Source organism: Herpailurus yagouaroundi, unplaced genomic scaffold, assembly GCF_014898765.1.
Source record: "Herpailurus yagouaroundi ecotype Mexico unplaced genomic scaffold, PumYag 28, whole genome shotgun sequence".
Classification (NCBI taxonomy): Eukaryota; Metazoa; Chordata; class Mammalia; order Carnivora; family Felidae; genus Herpailurus; species Herpailurus yagouaroundi.
Window position 1 is genome coordinate 82,115,567 of NW_024412376.1, and position 20,428 is coordinate 82,135,994.

The following is a 20,428-nucleotide window of genomic DNA, read 5'->3' on the forward strand; positions in this document are numbered from 1 at the left end:
TTCCTTTAATAATTGGTGATTGCAGATAAGAGTCTAGTTCACAAATGTAGATAAACTTTTAGTATCCACCTCGTTTTGATATGTGTATGCCTTCAAAAGTACCTCATTCGCGTTTTTTGGGTTCTAGTGTGCTAGTAAAAGATGTCTGCATCTATCCTAAGCATTCCTTTCATAATTTAAAGATTATGATTCCGTTTCTTCTGATTCTCCACTTTTTCAGACTGAAAAATCACATGGTCTTTTTTTTGCCGTTCATATAGCAGTTCCTCAACTATCTTCTTCCCTTGCCAATTGTCCCTCTCTCGATTATTTAACTTGTCTTCCCTAAGCCCAACCATCTCCATGACATTTTCATGAGGTACAAGGTCAATAACTATATCAGGTGTCGAGTTCTGGAATAGATGGTTCTGTACAATGAAAGGAATATGTTATATTTCTTTGTCTGATGTCCTCCTTGATGGCACCCAACAAATTAACAGCCTTTGGGATAAGGATGGCAACTTGGTTGGTCAGTCAATAAGTCAGCTCCCATATTATAAGAGCCAAGGTATGGAAGCAGCTCAAGAGTCCATCAATTGATGAGTGGATAAAGAAAATGTGATATCTATATCTATATCTATATCTATATATATCTATATATATATATCTATATATATATCTATATATATCTATGTGTGTGTGTGTGTGTGTGTGTGTGTGTGTATGGCATAAAAAAAAATAAGATCTTGCTATTTACAATGACATGGATGTAGCTACAGAGTATTATGCTAAGCAAAACAAGTCAGTCAGAGAAAGACAAATACCATATGATTTCACTCATTTGTGGAATTTAAGAAACAAAACAAATGAACAAAGAAAAAAGAGACAAACAAAAAACCAGACCCTTAAATATAAAGAACAAACTGGTGGTTACCAGGAGACTGGTGGGGGATGGGTGAAATTGGTAAAGGGGATCAAAAGTATACTTATCATGACAAGCACTGAGTAATGTATAAAATTACTGAATCACTATGTTGTACACCTAAAGCTAATACAGCACTGTGTATTAACTAACTGGAATTAAAATTAAAACTTAAAAAAAAAGCCAGCTCTCAGATATATCTCAGCATCTCCTATATGACATCTACTAAGGGACGCCTGGCTGGTTCGGTTGGCAGTGCATGCAGCTCTTGATCTCAGAGTCGTGAGTTCAAGCCCTACATGGGCATTGAGACTACTTAATTTTTTTTTTTTTAACGTTTATTTATTTTTGGGACAGAGAGAGACAGAGCATGAACGGGGGAGGGGCAGAGAGAGAGGGAGACACAGAATCGGAAACAGGCTCCAGGCTCTGAGCCATCAGCCCAGAGCCTGACGCGGGGCTCGAACTCCCGGACCACGAGATCGTGACCTGGCTGAAGTGGGACGCTTAACCGACTGCGCCACCCAGGCGCCCCGCATTGAGACTACTTAAAACAAAATAAAATATATGACATATACTGTTCTAGATGTTGGAAATGTATGAATGAACATGAAAGACCAAATCTATGAACTAAATAATATTCTTCCTATTGGAGGGTGGAAGAAGACAATAGATACCTAAATTCATTGATAGGACAATTTTGCTTACTGATAAAAATAATGAACTACACAAAATTGACACAGGGAATGACTGCAGGGGCTGGGGCAGTGGAAGGTGTGTTCAATGACCTCTGAGAAATGTACACAAAGATTCCCTGGGTTGTATAGTTTTAATTCATTTTCATACACTTACTCTTATATTATTTTTAAACAATTTTTTTTAATGTTTATTTATTTCTGAGACAGAGAGATACACAGCATGAGTGAGGGAGGAGCAGAAAGAGAGGGAGAAGCAGGCTCCAGGCTCTGAGCTGTCAGCACAGAGCCCGATGCAGGGCTTGAACTCACAAACTATGAGATCATGACCTGTGCGGAAGTCGGTCTCTCAACCAACTGAGCGACCCAGGTGCCCCCACTTACTCTTATATTAAATGGCCTGTTACTTCTCTCTCTCTTTTTTAAAAAATATTTATTTTTGAGAGAGTGAGAGAGAGAGCAGGGGAGGGGCAGAGAGAGGGGGGGAGAGAGAGAGAGAGTCCCAAGCAGGCTCCACGCTGTTAGCACAGAGCCTGATGTGGGGCTTGAACTCATGAACTGTGAGATCATGACCTGAGCTGAAATCAAGAGTTGGATATTAAACTGACTGAGTCACCCAGGCTCCCCGGCCCACTACTTTTCTGGTTATATGTCTGGTGTGATTATTTCTCCTTGTGATTATTTCATTTTGGGATTTACAATCCAGAAAGTTTTACTGACCAAGGTAATTTGTTACCTTCAATAAAACAGTTCCAATCTCACAATGTATAAATATATGTCACAATAGATGGTGGCCATTCTTTCTGTGGAGCTCAACTTCTAACTCTTATTTTTCCAGATGATTCTTCTTACTTGTTTGTATTACATGGAGCTTTTAGTCAATGACAGCCTGGAAGTGCTTGAAGCATACAGGTAGGAATTTGAACTTTCAGGAGACCCCATTCTCTAACCTGAGCATCTGATAGATCCTATTATGAATGAACACCTGAACATGCCCTTGCTGTATCTCACTCTTTTGATGAACAAATACCCCTGGAAAAGGTAGACTGGCAGCCTAGAAACCAAGGTGAGCTTTGAATGCTTCTCGATGCATACATGTGTAGGTAATCTGGGTATCCTTTTTAAACATAATTCTCTGTGTTGAAAAAAAATGGACATTATGTTAAGACATATTTTAGGAGAAGAAATTAATTTTTTCCCTCAGAAAGTCCAAAAATTTCTCTCCTGTGTCTATTTAAAAAAGTGTGTTTTGGGGCGCCTGGGTGGCGCAGTCGGTTAAGCGTCCGACTTCAGCCAGGTCACGATCTCGCGGTCCGTGAGTTCGAGCCCCGCGTCGGGCTCTGGGCTGATGGCTCGGAGCCTGGAGCCTGTTTCCGATTCTGTGTCTCCCTCTCTCTCTGCCCCTCCCCCCATTCATGCTCTGTCTCTCTCTGTCCCAAAAATAAATAAACGTTGAAAAAAAAATAAAAAAAAAAAATAAAAAAAAAAATAAAAAAGTGTGTTTTAATCAAAAGCAGTGATTTTCATCTTTATGCAGACTGAAGCATTTGGAAGACCTCAGGTTGTCGCTGGGTGGGGAATGAGGGCAGGTGGGCTGGCTCCCCACCTCCACTGTAGTTATTTATTTATTTATTTATTTAATTTTGTTAATGCTTTTTCTTTATTTTGAGAGAGAAAGAGAGTAAGAGAGAGAGAGAGCAAGTGGAGAAGGGGCAGAGACAGAGGGAGAGAGAGAATCCCAAGCAGCCTCCAAGCTGCCAGCGCAAAGCCTGACATGGGGCTCGGACTCATGAACTGTGAGACCATGACCTGAACTGAAATCGAGAGTCAGACGCTCAACCAACCGAGCCACCCAGGCAACCCCCTCTACTTCCACTTTAACCAGAGCCTGTCAGGTGTATGCACTGGGATTTTGCATGAAATCTTATGTGGACTGGGGGGAAAAAAGGCTCTTTTGTTGATAATGTTTTCACACCACAGTAATGGAATGCTGTGAATCGGGACCATCAGTAAACAGGTCACGATCTCTGAAAAGAAACAAGACCTCATGGAATCATCTTCTAAATGCTCCCACCACAACATGAGTTACAGGCAAAGAAGCCCTCTTCAAGGATCACACATCACATGTTGCTACCACAGGATCCAACACTCATGTGGATCATCACTGCAGCACTTTTGTGGCTTCAGACATCAGCCAGGACCTGGGTGCTCTGTGATGATCATTTCATTGACCTCCCACAATGGTCTCACTTCCCTCTAATCCAAGGGTTTCTGATTTTGTTTGTGCCATAACCCCTTTTCCAGTCTTGTGAAGTGTTACGGATCTTTTCTTAGAATCATACCTATCAATATGTAAAATTACAAAAAAAGCTGATTATATTAAAATCCATTTCTATCCTTGGACCTCTTGGGGTCAGTGGACTCCAGGTTAAGAAATATCTTTGAGCAATTTTCCCATTTAGGGGCCTATTAAATACACTCAATGCTGAATTTCCCACCCTGCCCTTTTGAGTTCCAGTCCTGCCTTTTGATTGGCTTATTAGGAATTTGCCAGAGGAACCAAAAATGCAACATGTTTTAAACTGAGCTCCCTCTCTGTCCACTCAAATATACTTTTGCTCCCTGGATTCTTTCACCAACTCAGCCACGTAACAACCTTCCTAGGCTGGGATTCCTAGAACCATCTATGACTCCTGAATTTCTCCTTCACCTCCTACCTCAACCAGCATCTGGGGCTTAACGCCACTGTCTCCTTGCATTCCTTACACTAATACCTTTAGGAACCTCCCCATTTCTCACTTGGATTCTTGCATTACTCTTCGGACTCTTCATCTGCTGCTCACACAGTTCCCTCAGTGTCCATATAAGGAAGTCAGAGCCATCATTCCAAACCCAAATAGGCCTGGTAATTCCCTTATCCAGATCAATCAGAATTCTTCAGCTGCCAATCACAGCACTTCTGAGCCTGGCCTTGGCCTTCCTTACCTGTCTTGGTCTTCAGTGGTCCATCTCTGTGCCCAAAAGGCTCACTTCTCTCTGAACTAACAATAATTGTTCAGCTCCTCAAGTTTCCAAGCCTAGGAAACACTTTCCTTCCTTGTTTCTCACCTAACTACCGAAATACACCCCCAGGTTGAAGGACCTTGAAGAAGCCTACTTCTTGGTGGCTTCTATAGAATTAAGGGTCCTCTCTCCTTGGCATTCTCATAGGTGTTTGTAGATGCTTCCCTTTTGGAGCTTATCAAAATCATAAATCACATTATAAATATGTAAGGAGACTATCTCCCCTTCTCGGGGTATCTTTTGTGAGGAAAAGAATGGTGCTTTATTCATTTTTATGGTTCTGCACTGCATGGTGGCTGAGTATCCTGTTTTATCGCCTGAGGCCAGATGATGGAGGGGCTGAATCTCCTGAACAGCAAGCCTTATCATAAGGTCCATCTCAACTGCCCAAACCCCGAGATCCTCAATAAATGACAGATTCTCAGATTCAAAGACAAATTCTCAACTGTCTAAATCTCATATAAGCTTGGTAAAAATAAGATTATTTTGAAAGGCTGGACTCAATTCCATGACCCCAAAATAGTATATTACTTCTCTCTTCTCTAAAAATAAGTACCATGGGCCCAGGGGCAAGTTCCTAGGAAGCCATTCAAAGGAAGTGAACAACTAATCTCTTCTAATCAGCTTTGTCCTTTTATGGGAACAGTCACAAGAATGTAAGTAACCCAATTACCTTTGATTTCAGGGTAGTAGAGAAAAGGTTTGGGTTCGCTAGTTTCCAAATCAGATTTCCTCCGAAGTTGGACAAACACGGAAGCCGGTTTTGTGATGTTGACATCTTTATACTTTGGCGTTTTGAAGACGATGGCAAACTGCAGGATACAAAGACCCAAACATTAAGGTAGGCCTACATTTTGTTTTTCCAGAATGCTACTCATTAAACGTATTAATAATTATGTTTAATTAAACTAAAAAATACAGCATCCTAGAGAACGTTACAAACTCAGAATTCTATACCCATACATTGTGATTAAATTGCCACTGTGAATTAAAATGAGACTATGCTAGGGGTGCCTGGGTGGCTCAGTTGGTTAGGCGTCTGACTTCAGCCCAGGTCATGATCTCGCGGTCCGTGAGTTCGAGCCCCGCGTCGGGCTCTGGGCTGATGGCTCAGAGCCTGGAGCCTGCTTCCGATTCTGTGTCTCCCTCTGTCTCTGCCCCTCCCCCGTTCATGCTCTGTCTCTCTCTGTCTCAAAAATAAAATAAAACGTTAAAAAAAACTCAAAATGAGACTATGCTAATATTTTGCAAATCTTTATTTTTATTTGTCTAATATTTTAAATGCCTTCCAGTTGAAAATAATCATGTGAGTAAAATGCATTGCATACACCTCCTTCTTCTCTTCTAAATCAGCCTTAAAGTGCTCCAAAATTATTTACAAGGCAACATCAGAAAGACTGGTTGTGGAAAGAGAGAGTGAAGAATGTGCTACTACAATGAGCCCACAGGTTGGCTGATGAGAAGAGGAAGCTAAATCCTGCAGAGACATCCTAACAGGGTCCGTGTATTTTGAAGGGAGGATGGCCAACGCTCTAGGGATAGAGGGCATTCTGTAACACCTCTAAGACAACCTCTTCATTAATTTCTGTCAGTGCCACAATAGTTAGGCATTTTTACAGTTTCTTGTTTGATTTTTTTTTTTCACTATGTGGTGTATTCACAAGGTTCAAGACTTTGTAAAATACAGAAAGGTATACAATGGCATATAGTGAAAATTCTCCTTGCCAACTCCCGTCCCCCATCTAGGTGGTCCTCACTGTGTGCCTGTCCCCCGAGGTAAACACAGTGAAATTATTAATTCTTTTTGTATTCTTCCATAGTTTCCTTATGCATATGCAAATGTGAACATTCAATCTTTCTGACATCGCTTGGTTTTATATCTTTAAAAAATTTTTAATGTTGTATGTTTGAGATTTTTTCCATATTCAGAGATTACACATTCTCTTTAATAACTGCGTAATAGTTCATCACACAGACACACCATAATTTATTTACTGGCCACTTACTGGTGGACATTTGGATTGTTTCCAATTTTGTGTGTGTGAAAATCACTCAGAGTGATGGAGATGGGGATATAGCATTTCTATATCTTAGTCATACACTCAGTTGTCACTGGGAAATCTTGATTTATCATGATGATATCAGCCTATAGTAGAAGACTCTTCCTTTCAATGCTTTTCATTAGAAAACCTTTTCAAAAGTGTTGTCATAATTACTCTGGTAGAACACCGTAATGGACTGATTGTGTTCCCTCAGAATTCGTATTTTGAAGCCTTAACCCCTAGTGTGGCGTTATTTGGGGAAATGGCTTTTATGGGAATAATTAATGTTAAATGAGATCATGAGGGTTGGGTTGTGATTGGATAGGATTAGTGTTCCTATAGGAAGAGACACCAGAGAGCTTTCTCTCTCTCTCTCTCTCTCTCTCTCTCTCTCTCTCTCTCTCTCTGTCATGTGGGGACAGAGCCAGAGGCAGCTGTCTGCAAGCCAGGAGGAGAGAGCTTTAAACCAATAACCAACCCTGTTGGGCCTTGATCTGGGACTTCTAACCTCCAGAACTGTGATGAAATAAATTTCTGTTGTTTAATACACCTAATCTAGGGGCGCCTGGGTGGCGCAGTCGGTTAAGCGTCCGACTTCAGCCAGGTCACGATCTTGCGGTCCGTGAGTTCGAGCCCCGCGTCAGGCTCTGGGCTGATGGCTCAGAGCCTGGAGCCTGTTTCCGATTCTGTGTCTCCCTCTCTCTCTGCCCCTCCCCCATTCATGCTCTGTCTCTCTCTGTCCCAAAAATAAATAAACGTTGAAAAAAAAAAATAAAAAAAAAATACACCTAATCTATGGTATTTTGTCATGGCAGTCTGAGCAGTCTAATACAAAAACTTAAAATATTTCCACTAACAGACCCAAGGGCCACTGCCTTAATGGTTAGGTGATCAGACACCCAAATGAAATGTCTTGACATGGTTTCAGAGCCAATGGACTAAGGCTTTGCTCATAATTCTATGGTAGGTGACTTTTCTGGAAGACCTGCAAGAGTCTTAAAAATAGTACTCTTTTATGAAAGTTAAATAAGTATTTTTCCTTTTTCATATATGGAAATTAAGTACTGAATTTCAACAAGACAGAAAATGCAAAATCATCATCATCAGCATTATCATCATCCACTTACTTGTCTATGAACATCTGTGGGAGAAAAATCTCCAAATCCTTCCCAGATTCCACCATTTTCCTCCTCTTCATAAAATCGAATTTGGATGTCATCTGCAAACAGTCACATTCAGGTGTTTAATTTCACATAATAATATTTCACAACATGCTAAACTTTCAGCTGGTTCAAGATTTTACCTACAATGTACTTAAACATTTAAAAAAGTAGTTACTAAGAAATAGACTTTTAAATCATTTGAAATTTTCAAAATTACTGAAATTTTGTTTATTAGTTACCACAGTAATGGACCCTGAGTTTCATTTACATTGAGAGAATACTAGATTTACCTATTCAGTCTGACTTTTCTCTTAATCAGTCTTTGCCTTTCTCACTTCTCCATCACTAACCCAAATCATTCCTGAGGAACATGAAGGATATTGAGGAATATCAGAACCCCAAAAGGTGGTTCAAACTCCCTATAGATCTACATAATAATATTTAACTTACATGAAGTTAACTGCATGGCAAGCACTAATTTAAGTGAATTATATGTATACATTAACTGACTTAACCCCCACAATAACTTTGAAATGCAGGTGTACTATTAATATCCTCATTTTGCAGAAGAGAAACTGGAGTGCAAAGAGATTAAGTAACTCATCCAAGGTTGAACAGCTAGTAAATGGAGAAGCCAGAATTTGAACACAGACTCCATCCAGGCTCACTATCATTCTACTATGCTGCTTCCTTATAATACTTTATCAGTCCACATTGAGAAGTTGTTACAAATATTATATTGGTCAAGTCCCTTTGGATTAGACTGCCTAAATTTCACACTTGCATCATGGACTCTACTTCTGCAGAAATATGACAATATAACTCAGATTGACATCTCTCTGGATTCACTTCCCATTTTATAGGAGGGACTGCACTACTGACTCATGAAAACTAAGTTCATATTTCTATTTAAATAGAATTTTAGGGATGCCCAGGTGGCTCAGTCAGTTAAGCATCCAACTCTTGATTTTGGTTCAGGTCATGATCTCATGGTCTTGTGAGCCTGGGCGTGGAGCCTGCTTAGGATTCTCTCTCTCTCCTCCTTCTGTCCTTTCACTGCTCATACTCTCTCGCTCTCTCAAACAAAAAAAACAAAAAAACAAAACCAAAAACACCCACAGAATTTTAGAAATGTTGGGGTTGGAGGTGGATAAAACATCTCACTATCTCCCGGTTGATTCCTTTTCTTTCAGGTAGGACTCCCTTAAATCTAGTTACTAAGATGTTTTAAGTCAGGCAGCTATAACACTTCTTTTAATAAGAGATGTAATGTAATGATAATGATTAAGAATCACATTTACAAATAAAGGTACTCAGATTGTGTTTACTCACTGTATGCACACCAAGAATTTGGAAATGCATATTACTTGGATACAATGGGTTAAAAGACTAATACCAGGATATGCACAGAAAGTGTAAACATTTTTTGGATAAAGATATATGCCTTTACCTTACAATCCGATCCCATTTTTTCTGACTTTTTAACCTCAGGCCATTCGCCTCAAATGAGAATTTTCTTTTTTTAAAGCCATCCTTCTTTTATTTAGGAGCTGTATTTTTGGTTACACACTCCTTCCTTTGAAAATGCTCATCATCTTGTAGTGAGTAGATCTTTATTACACCATACATTCTATCACTGTATTTTAAAAATGAGTTGTTTGAGAAAATAACACGATCTCCTTCAGCTTTTGCTAGTTTATAAATCTTGTATCATAGCTAATGAAAGGTAAATGCCAAGAATGTTTTCTGAAAGTGAAAATTCTGAGACACATGCTCTGAGAATTTCCCCACGGTTCCTATTCTCTTTCTTTTTCTTAATGACATCAGAGCGTCACATGAAAGTATCTGGAGAAGCTCTCTCAGCTTCTCTCAGTGTTGCAACAAAACCACGCAAGATAAACAAAATAAACGATTTTATCCTATGTAAAGCATTATTTATTCTGTATCCATGTGCATGCGTGTGTGTGTGTGTGTGTGTGTGTGTGTGAGTGTGAAGCATGAACTATTATTACTCATTTATTTTAGTTTAACTAAGTTCAGATAGCAAAATTGAAAGTACAGAAACACTTAAATGTCACTGATTACAATTGTCATTATTTTCTTAATTCTCTTTACTTCTATTGAAAAAAAATCTTTTTAATGTTTATTTATTGGTTTTGAGAAAGAGAGCAAGCATGAGTGGGGAGGGGCAGAGAGAGAGGGAGAGAGAAAATCCCGAGCCCGATGTGGAGCTCGAACATGTGAACCAGGAGATCATGACCTGACCGAAAATCAGGAGTCAGACACTTAACCAACTGAACCAACCAGGTGTCCCACTACTATTAAAATTTTTTAAATGAATTAGTTGGGTTAAAAAAACACAGACATATTTGGAAGAGGTGAAATGTGTAAATTTTCTAAAGGAGTTCTATGGCAGAAGAGGGATATTATGGGATTTACTGTCAAAAAGGGACTCACAGACACACGCAGAATTACATTTCACACCTTGAGACTGGAGCATATATTTACCTTTCTGAACCTTGTCACAGAGAAGGTAAATCTCTTCCCCTCCAGTTACACATCCAGCTGTCCTGTCCATTCTTACAATTTTCAAGTTGGACGCATTGGGGGCTTCTGTCCACAGGAGAAAAACAACAAACATCATGGTTTATCCTCAGCTTCATAAGCCAGTCTCTTATGGGGAATCCTGCTCTTAGCACACATTAACCAAAAGAAAGTTTAAATAGTTTATTGTGACGAGCATTAATATACAGAATTGTTTAATCAATATGTTGTACATGCTAAACTAATATAACACTGTATGTTAATTATACTTTAATTAAAAAAACAAATAGATACTTTCACTCATATCGCTTTAACAAGGATACAAATAAAACAAAAAAACCTTCGCAAGTCTTCAGAAGTCTTCACTTCTTGAGCATGGATCATTCATTACCACTCAAACAGATGGGGCAGAAAGAACAGTGTTTGTTTCTTCTACTAACACAGTAAGAAAGATTCATACAGAGAGAGAAAGAGTTTTTCTGATGTTTCAGGAAGTTCCAAACCAATGGATTCGTGGAATTTCATTTGGGTCAAGACCTTCAATTATTTCCATGATACTGATATACTATTTATAAGAGTCTTAAAAATGTAGAAAAAGCACAATTTTCTTAAATTATTTATACATCTTTATTTTACAGAAAAGAAAAATGGAGCTGTAATATTTCTTTTCCCCAGACTAAATTAGAATTCTGTGTGGTTAGGGGCAAAAGTTTCTTGTGGTAATAGTACAAAGCTTCCTTTTTTTTTTTTTGCTCCCACAGCTGCATTTTAAGGTGATCTTTAGTATACAAGTCTACATCATATTATAACTCTTTCACTTCCCTTCAAACTTGTTGAAATTAGAGAAATCAGTTAGCTGTTGTACTAGAGGCATGGAGTTTTCTACTTAGACCAAACTCTATAAACTTTCAGTGAGCCTAAATATCATGCTTGCAGGCTCTTTTGAAATCTTTGTTCAACAAATCCTGTACATAGCAAACAAGAAATCTGCATGGTAAATGTTGAAGACCATCGTAAAACTTTTTAAAAAAGTTCTAGGAAGTACAGACTGAAATAGAATTTTGAAGCCATGTACTATCTATGCTACTCATTCAGCTAACCTTCCTATCTTGATAAAAGCTGTACTATGTAAGAATGAAGATGGACTAGAATAACAGTTGTTTTTATTAACATCTCTTTAGAGCCTCAATGAAAAATATTGAGGTATTTTTCTATCTGAGAGTACCAACAGTATAGGAATTCATAAATAATAAAAGATTTGCCATTGTGAAATGGCATGTAAGAGACCAACATGTACATGTGAGGAAGGATAACCATATTTATTGGGCACCTCATAACATTCACTTCTAATCTAGACATCAACTTTTTTTTAAGTTTATTTATTTATTTATTATTTATTTATTTATTTTTACTGTTTTTATTTATTTTTGAGACAGAGAGAGACAGAGCATGAATGGGGGAGGGGCAGAGAGAGAGAGAGAGGGAGACAGAATCGGAAGCAGGCTCCAGGCTCCGAGCCATCAGCCCAGAGCCCGACACGGGGCTCGAACTCACGGACCGCGAGATCGTGACCTGGCTGAAGTCGGACGCTTAACCGACTGAGCCACCCAGGCACCCCAAGTTTATTTATTTTTGAGAGAGAGAGAGAGAGACAGAGAGAGAGAGAGAGAGAGAGAATCCTAAGCAAGCTCCTTGCTATTAGTGCAGAGCCCAACACAGAGGCTCGATTCCATAAACCAGGAGATCATGACCTGAGCTGAAATCAAGAGTTGGACCCTTAACCGACTGAGCTACCCAGGCGTGCCTAGACATTAACTTTTTAAGCTAGAATTTAGCATTCCCATTTTGTAGACAATAAATGTGAGGCTCCAAGTGATTAAATTACTTGTCCTGGGACTTTGAGCTAGTAAGTAACTGCCAACGGTAGGGTTAGAAGTCGGTGCTTAATGCTACACCAAGCTGCCTCCTGTTAGAATTCAAGGACTCACTGCTGTCATAGATGGCATCTGATACCACGGGTTCCAGGCGCCTTGTGAAGCTGCCGGTGCTATCTGGGAGAAAAGCTGTAAACATGAGCCGCACCACGCTGAGGTCCATCTCCTTTGTCTGCTGAAGAGCTGCCTGGCGGATGATTTCCTTTTCCCGATCTAGGACCATACAGCACCGTGCATTCATACCCAGGGAAAGAGTAAAGTGAGCACGTTTTAGATGAGATGCTTTTGTAAAGCCCAAATAAAGAACAGAAGTTAAAATAACTCTATTTTTTCTTTTGCAAGTATTTGTATTGCTAATAAAATTTTAAAAATTGTCTCATTTATATCACCCATATTAAAGGCATCAAAAGAAGACCTGGATTTTCTCTGGATTACAGTAAAAACTGTCCTCTGTGTATCAAATTACCTCTCTTCTTCTTTTTTTTTTAAGTTTATTTATTTTTGAGAGACAGGGAGAGAGACAGTGAAAGCACAAGCAGGGGAGGGGCACTGAGAAGGAGAGGGAGAATCCCAAGCAGGCTCCGCGCTGTCAGCACAGAGCCTGAGGCAGGGCTCAGATCTCATGAACTGTGAGATCATGACCTGAGCCAAAATCAAGAGTTGGACACTTGGACAGAGCCACCCAGGTGCCCCCAAATTGCCCCTCCTCTTTCTTATCTTCCCCTGACCTCTCCTTTTTCTCCCTACAATTATAGTTAAAGACAGAAAAGATGTGACATAATGGAATGCAACAAGCTGATTACACATCAGTTGTATTGCAAGCTGTGAAAATTAAGTATTCCAAAAGCTTTGTGAGCACAGGGACTACGTTCATTCCACAGTGCCCAGCACAGTGCCTGGCACATAGCAGGTACTCAAAAAGTGCTTCTGGAGAAAGTGAATGACTCAACTGCATTTGACTCCTCCTTTACCTCCTGGTGGAGCTTTTGTGCTGATGGATATAGTCATATTTAACTTACTACATCATCAGGGGTGATAATTCAAGTGGTGAGTACTATAAAAGAGCTACAGATGAAGAGGTATGGAATTGCAAAGGAGGGGAGCATCCAGAGGATTTGGAACAGAGGAGATGTATGTTCTAAATCTTGAAGGGATGGTACAACTTGAACTCATGAAGAGAGTAAAGGAAGGCATTCCAGGAAGAGGGAGCGCAAGAATAGAAAGAATGTGCCATGGTGAGGAAGTGAGAAATCATGGTGCCTCTGTGGAATAACTCAGTTTGACAAGAAGGTATGCAGTGGGAAACAGTTGGAAACGCAGACTGGGGCCAACTTACAGAATTGGGATTTTGTAGGCAGCAGGGCAATACTGAGCGGTGGTGAGGTGTAGGCTTTTGTGAGACCCATCTGGTCACAGGGTATACACTGGATCACAAGTGGGGAGGGATAGAAGCAGAGCAAGGAAAATGGAGTGAGGAGTGGAGTGTGCGAGAGAGCACGGAAGAGCAGGGCCACAGACTAGAGATGCAACACAAGCAAGAAGGGTTCGGAGGTGATGGGAAGGTTTTGGGTCTGGATGTCAGAACACGTTCAGTGGAAAAACAGTGATCGATTTGGGGTTGCCGGAGTAGGAGGTGATCACAGGATTACCAGACCAATGGACAAGGTTTAAAAGCAGACACTTTTGTACGTGTGGTAGGACAAGGATTGGAGTTGAAAGAGAAAAATACAGGTAAAAGCAGGAAAACATAAAATCATAGCATTTGTATGAGAAAGAGAATAGTTTATGATGTGCCTGAAGAGCCCAAAGAGATTCCTTACCATAATGTGAGCGGGGGAAGGCAGAAGAAGAGGTGTTCTCTGAACTAAGTGTTGAACTATGAACTGGGTTTGACAGGCTGGAAAGGGCAGGGTGGGATGTTTTAGGTAGGTACCTACAGAGGTATGAATATGCATCATTTATCGGGGGGTAGTGATGGGGAGAGGTGGGTACATGATGGAATTGGAGATGAATCTGGAAAGGTGGCTGGGGCCAGACTGAGAGCTTTGTGTACCAAGCTAGGGAGATACAAATTTTATTCTAGAAAATAGCAGGATGCCGTCAAAAGGTTTCTGAGCAGGGAAGGTGTGGTGGTGGTGGGGGGCACTAAAGTCTGGGAGAAGGAGAAACATGATACACACAGAGGAGCACCTGGTCTACACACAAGCAAAGGAGAGCCTGATCTTGAAGGATCAAGGTTGGTGGCATGGCACTCACCTGTGAGCTGCCGGTCTCCTCCGCCTTCTGCTTGCAAATAGGCAAGATCAGGATGTACCAGAAGTCCGGGATTGTAGCCCTTTGTACATGCCTCTGTCATTCGTGCTTCCAGTGTTTCAAATACTTTTTTCTTTGTCACGTGAAGTATACCTAAGTTTGCAAAGCTGGAGAAAAAGGCAGAAACAGCCACAACAAGCACTAAAAGTTAGGCAGTCAATGACTAGAATCTGGTTTCACTTTAGCAAAATGGCTTTTAAAAAACACACAGGCCTCAATCACTGGAGCCCACACTGTAATCAAACACATTACTATTTCTACAGTGAAACATATAGAGTAGACTTACCAAGGAATAATAAAGACTATAAACCACCATACATCGGGTCAGATTGGGTTTTGCCACCATATGAGTCTGTGGCGAACTCAGCAAAATCTTCTGGTTTTCAGAGTTTATTAGATTTTCAAATGATGATTAAGTGAGTAGGGTATACGTGTGTGTGTGTGTGTGTATACATACATATACATATATGTATACACTACTAAGGAAGTTTTACCTAGACTCATTTTAAACAATTTTCTAGGACAGTTGTTTAAATTTTTTTTCAAATTCTGAATACAGTACTAACTTATCTAAATTGTTTTTTAAAGAATAAGAATAATATTATAACTTGAAGAATTTTTTTCTTTTGGCTTTCTGGATAGGATTTAAAGTCTACATGGAGTCCCATCTTCTGTTGGGTGATCTGTGAGGCTGCAATTATTACCACTAGAATGCCATCGAATTCTCCATGTTTTCAGGATGGAGCACTTTTATCTCATGAAGCCTACATACCTATAGGACAAAACATTTTAATAAGCTAAATAAAGCAATTTAAGGGATTTTAAAGAAAATATACAAAATACTCCAGCCACTAATTTTTAAAGTTCATGAAACAAAAAAGTATATTCAATAAACATAATACAACAAACAAAAAAGTACTTTAGCAAGGAGACCCATTCATTCAACAAATATTTGTTCAGCTCCTTATTAGTGCCAGGCAGTGTCCTGGATGCTTCTGTCAGCACTCAGGAATCCCTCCCTCCATAGAATTTATGTGCTAGTGTAACCAGAGAGAAGAAACAAATAGAGAAGCAAATTTTACGGTATAATTGAGAAGGCATTAAGAGTACCAAGAAATAAATAAATAAAATAAATAAATAAGGTGGGAATGGAGAAAAGGAAAGGTACACTTAGAAGACATGATGCTTTAAAGTAGGGATAGGCCAGAGAGGGCATCACTGAAATGATGACAAATGAGCAATGACTGAAAGAAGGTGAGGGAAAAGATGTGGATATACGGAAAAGTATTCAAGGTGGAAAGAGTAACAAGTTCAAAGACCCCGAGGGAGGACCATGACTGGTGTTTTCGGGAGACAATAGCAAGGAGGCCAATGCTGCTGGAGGAAAATCAGCAAGAGGCCAGTAGTAAGTGAAAAGTTCAAAGAGCCGGGGAGCCTGTGTGGCTCAGTCAGTTAAGCATCCGACTCTTGATTCTGGCTCAGGTCACGATCTCATGGTCAGGAGATCAAGCCCCATGTTGGGTTCATGCTCAGCGCAGAGCCTGCTTGGGATTCTCTCTCTCTCTCTCTCCCTCTCTCTTTGCCCATCTCCTGATCTCTCTCTTCCTCTCAAAATAAATAAATAAACATTTAAAAACAAAAAGAAAAGTTCAAAGAGCAAAGTGGGGGCACAGATCTTTTAAAGCCTTGTAAGCTTTTGCCAAGACTTTTCTTTTGCTCTGGCTTTTATTCAGAAAGAAAGAAAAAAGATTAGTAAGGGAAAGACAGAAATATTGTAACAACTGCACTAGATGAAACAAAGACAAAAATAGTTTAAAATAATAAGGACTAAGATGGTGTGGGAAGACCAGATGAACCAGGCAAAGAAAATATAGAAGGTGAAGGCAGAATGAGATGAGCACTCATACAGAGGTCCAGAAATACAATGAGACATGTGTCCAGACAGTGATAGAAAAAGTAGGACATGATCGTGGCATAATGTATAAATTTATTAAATCACTATGCTGTGCACCTGGGACTAATGTAAACATTGTGTGTCAATTATACTAAAAAAGAAAAAGTAGAATAGCTGAGACACACAGAGAAGAAAACAGACCAAAAGAATATAAACTCCTGAGGGCAGAGATCTCTGGTGCTTAGAAGAGTGCCTGACATATGGGTGTCTAACACATATCTGTTGAATAAATGAATGCATGAATTAGCACAGCACAGAAAAGGTGCAATGGGACATGATGACATGCCTGGAGGCACAGGTAGTTTTTTAATAGAAACAACACCTCCATCTTTTGGCCTTTTAGGCTGGACTCCTATATACAACATGTACCTCCATATAGGTGATGACACTGGCAAACATCTGTTACACTTTACCACATATAAAGTGATTTTCATGCACATTATTTAACTAATTCCCGTGAAAAAGGCATCATCCTTATGTGAATAACTTATTTACTCTGGTAATAAATGGAACAATATAGAAGCCAGTCTTCTGTTTCAGATAATGATGGGAGTAACAGAGACCAGATTGAATCTTTCACCTTACATAACATAAAGCATATGAAAAAATGGTTTTCCAACACTGAACAATGGCAGCACAGGACACTGATCCTTAAGAGATCAACTAAGGTGAATCCTACAATTACGCTGGTTTAATGCCTAGAGTTTAAATTTAATGCCTAGAGTTTAAATTAATTTAAAGACACATACATTGAAATAGCTATTATGGATATATTGTATAGGGTCAAGATAATAAAAACCTTTAGAATATTAAGGAGACACATGGAAGATATTAAAAAAAAGACCTCCAACAAACCTATAGAGATGAAAAAACTGAAATGTCTCAAAAGAAAAATATACCGAATGGAATGAAAAACAGATTAGACACTACAGACAAAAGGATTAGTGAACTTGAGAACACAGTGATAGAATTGTTCAAAATGAAACACAGGAAAAAGAACAAATTTTAAAAAGAACAGATCTCCAGTGAGCTGTGGGATAATTTTAAAAGCCAAATACACATGTAATTGGTGCTTCAGAAAAAGAGGAAAATGAGGAGTGGATGGAAAAAATATTTTGAAAAGTAATAGCTTTTAAAATTTATTTTAAAAAACTATAAACCCAGAGATCCAAAAATCTCAATGAACCCCAAGCACAAAAAACATGAAGAAAACTACATTAATGCCCATTTAATCAAACTGCTTCAAATTAGTGAGGAGAAAGGAAAAACTAATAAAGAGAAAATCTAGAGCTGATAGAGAAGATATGGCACTTGATGTGATGAGGAACAAAATATCAGGAGGGCAGCAGACCTCTTGATGGAAGCAAGGCAAAAGCCAGAACACCTATGGGGTAGCATATTTTCAGAATGTGAAAGAAGAACTCTGTCAACTTGGAATTCTATATTCTTCAAAAATATCTTTCTAAAACAGAGACAAAATAAAGAGCTTATAGACGTTTGATAACTGAAGAATTGATCAGCAGCAGACCAGCAGTAGAAGAAAAAGGAGAGGAAGGGCTTCAGGCAGAAAAAAATGGCACCAGATAGAAATCTTGACCTATGAAACAGAATGATGAGCACTGTAAATGATAAATACATGTTTAAATATAAATACTTTTTTCCTTATTTAAAATTTCTTTTAAAAGAGAATTGAGCATAGGGGCACCTGGGTGGGTGGCTCCGTTGGTTAAGCGTTTGACTTTGGCTCAGTCATGATCTTGTGGTTGACCAGTTCGAGCCCCATGTCAGACTCTGTGCTGACAGTTCAGAGCCTGGAGCCTGATTCGGAGTCTGTGTCTCCCTGTCTCTCTGCCCCTCCCATACTCATGCTCTGTCTCTCTCTGCCTCTCAAAAATAAATAAATGTTAAAAAAGAAAAGATACTTGAGCATTAAAAACAAAAAACAATATATTGTGGAACTTATCACATATATAGATGTAAAATAGAGTACAGAATAGCACAAGGGCCGAGAGGGGAAACTGAAGTGTTGTTCATATATGATATATGAAGACACACAGTGTTACTCAATGGGAGACTAAGATAAGTGAAAGATGTATATAGTGTAACAAGCTGTAAAACAACTTCTAAAAACTATAGAGGTATAAACCAAAAGGAAGATGAAATAAAATCATAATTAATCTAAAAGAAGGCAGAAAAAAGAGGAAAAGGGGAACAAAAATCAGATGTGACAAGCAGAAAACAAATAGCAAGAGGGTAGAATGAAACTCAGCTCTATGAGTAATCAGATTAAATACAGATTATTTAAACACCTCAATTAAAAGGCAGAGAGCATCGGATGGAATAAAAATAATAAGACCCGGGGCGCCTGGGTGGCGCAGTCGGTTAAGCGTCCGGCTTCAGCCAGGTCACGATCTCGCGGTCCGTGAGTTCGAGCCCCGCGTCAGGCTCTGGGCTGATGGCTCGGAGCCTGGAGCCTGTTTCCGATTCTGTGTCTCCCTCTCTCTCTGCCCCTCCCCCATTCATGCTCTGTCTCTCTCTGTCCCAAAAATAAATAAACGTTGAAAAAAAAAAATTAAAAAAAAAAAAATAATAAGACCCAACTGTATGCGGTGCATATTTACTTTGAATATTAAGACATAAACAGCTTAAAACTAAGAGGATGGAAAAAAAAAATGTTCCAAGCTAAGGTTAATCAAAATAAAGCTGAAATAGGTAAAACAGTATCAGTCAAGGTAGATTTTAGAGCAAAAATATTACCAGGGATAAAAGAGGGTCATCTCATAATGATAAAGGGATCAATTCATTGAGTGGACATAAGAATCCTAAATGTTTATGTATCTAATAGAAGAACTTCACAATACAAGAAGCAAAATCTTACAAACTGGAAGAAGAAATAGATATATCTATAAATATAGTCTGAGATTTCAACACCCATCTGTCAATAATTTCTAGAACAAGTAGTGGGAAAGTCAGTAAGGATACAGAAGACTTGAACAACACTATCACACAACTTGACCTGACATTTTAGAACATGCATTCAACTTGATTAGACTAGCCATTCTTTTTAAGTGCACAAGGAACATTTACCAAGACATAACATATTCTGATCCATAAAGCAAGTCTCAATAAACTTAAAAGGACTGAAATCATACAAAGTATCCTCTTAACAGTACTGAATTAAATTAGATATCCATAAATGAAAGATATCTAGGCAGGGGTATATTTAAATGAAGATGTAGTAATTAATTGTTGAAGCTGGGTGATGAGTACAATGGGGGTTCATTATGCTATGCTTTCTACTTTTGTGTATGTTTGAAAATTTATAGAATAAAATGTAAAAGAAAACAAAAGTGGACATTTGTATTAAAAAACAGCACATGCAACTTAAAAAATCGAGAATCATAAATGTTAATACATGGGAATTCAAGATGATACAGCCACTTTGGAAAACAATATGGTAGGTTCTTATCAAGACAAATGGACTCTTAGCATCTGTCCCTTCATTTTCACTCCTCTGTATTTACCCAAGCCCCCCAAAAATGAAAACTTATGTTCACACAAAAAGTGGTTCTCTCATCCAAAATGGAAAATAAACTTCATGTTCTTTAGCAGGTGGATTGATAAACAGACTGTGATACATCAATACAATGCAATACTACTTAGTAATGAAAAGGAATAAGACCGCTGATACACACAACAACCTGGAGGAATCTTAAATGCATGATGCTAAGTGAAAGAAGCCAGACTCAAAAAGGCTACATATCGCATGATTCCATTTGTATGTCATTCTGGAACATTCCTATATGTATAGGAGACAGA

The 20,428-nt window shown here is 39.0% G+C and overlaps 1 protein-coding gene across 5 annotated transcripts in view; it reads right to left on the reverse strand.

The window, feature by feature from the left end:
* The window catches only part of NFKB1 (nuclear factor kappa B subunit 1), a 118,417-nt gene that overhangs the window by 27,384 nt on the left and 70,605 nt on the right, over nucleotides 1-20,428 (reverse strand). For all 5 annotated transcript variants that reach the window (XM_040477364.1, XM_040477353.1, XM_040477346.1 and 2 more), the window contains 5 exons: nucleotides 14,599-14,762; nucleotides 12,397-12,555; nucleotides 10,373-10,477; nucleotides 7,829-7,920; nucleotides 5,333-5,471 (listed from right to left, as the gene is read on the reverse strand). In XM_040477364.1, the coding sequence (XP_040333298.1) occupies nucleotides 5,333-5,471; nucleotides 7,829-7,920; nucleotides 10,373-10,477; nucleotides 12,397-12,555; nucleotides 14,599-14,762 (659 nt within the window). The remainder of the gene's footprint in view (nucleotides 1-5,332; nucleotides 5,472-7,828; nucleotides 7,921-10,372; nucleotides 10,478-12,396; nucleotides 12,556-14,598; nucleotides 14,763-20,428) is intronic.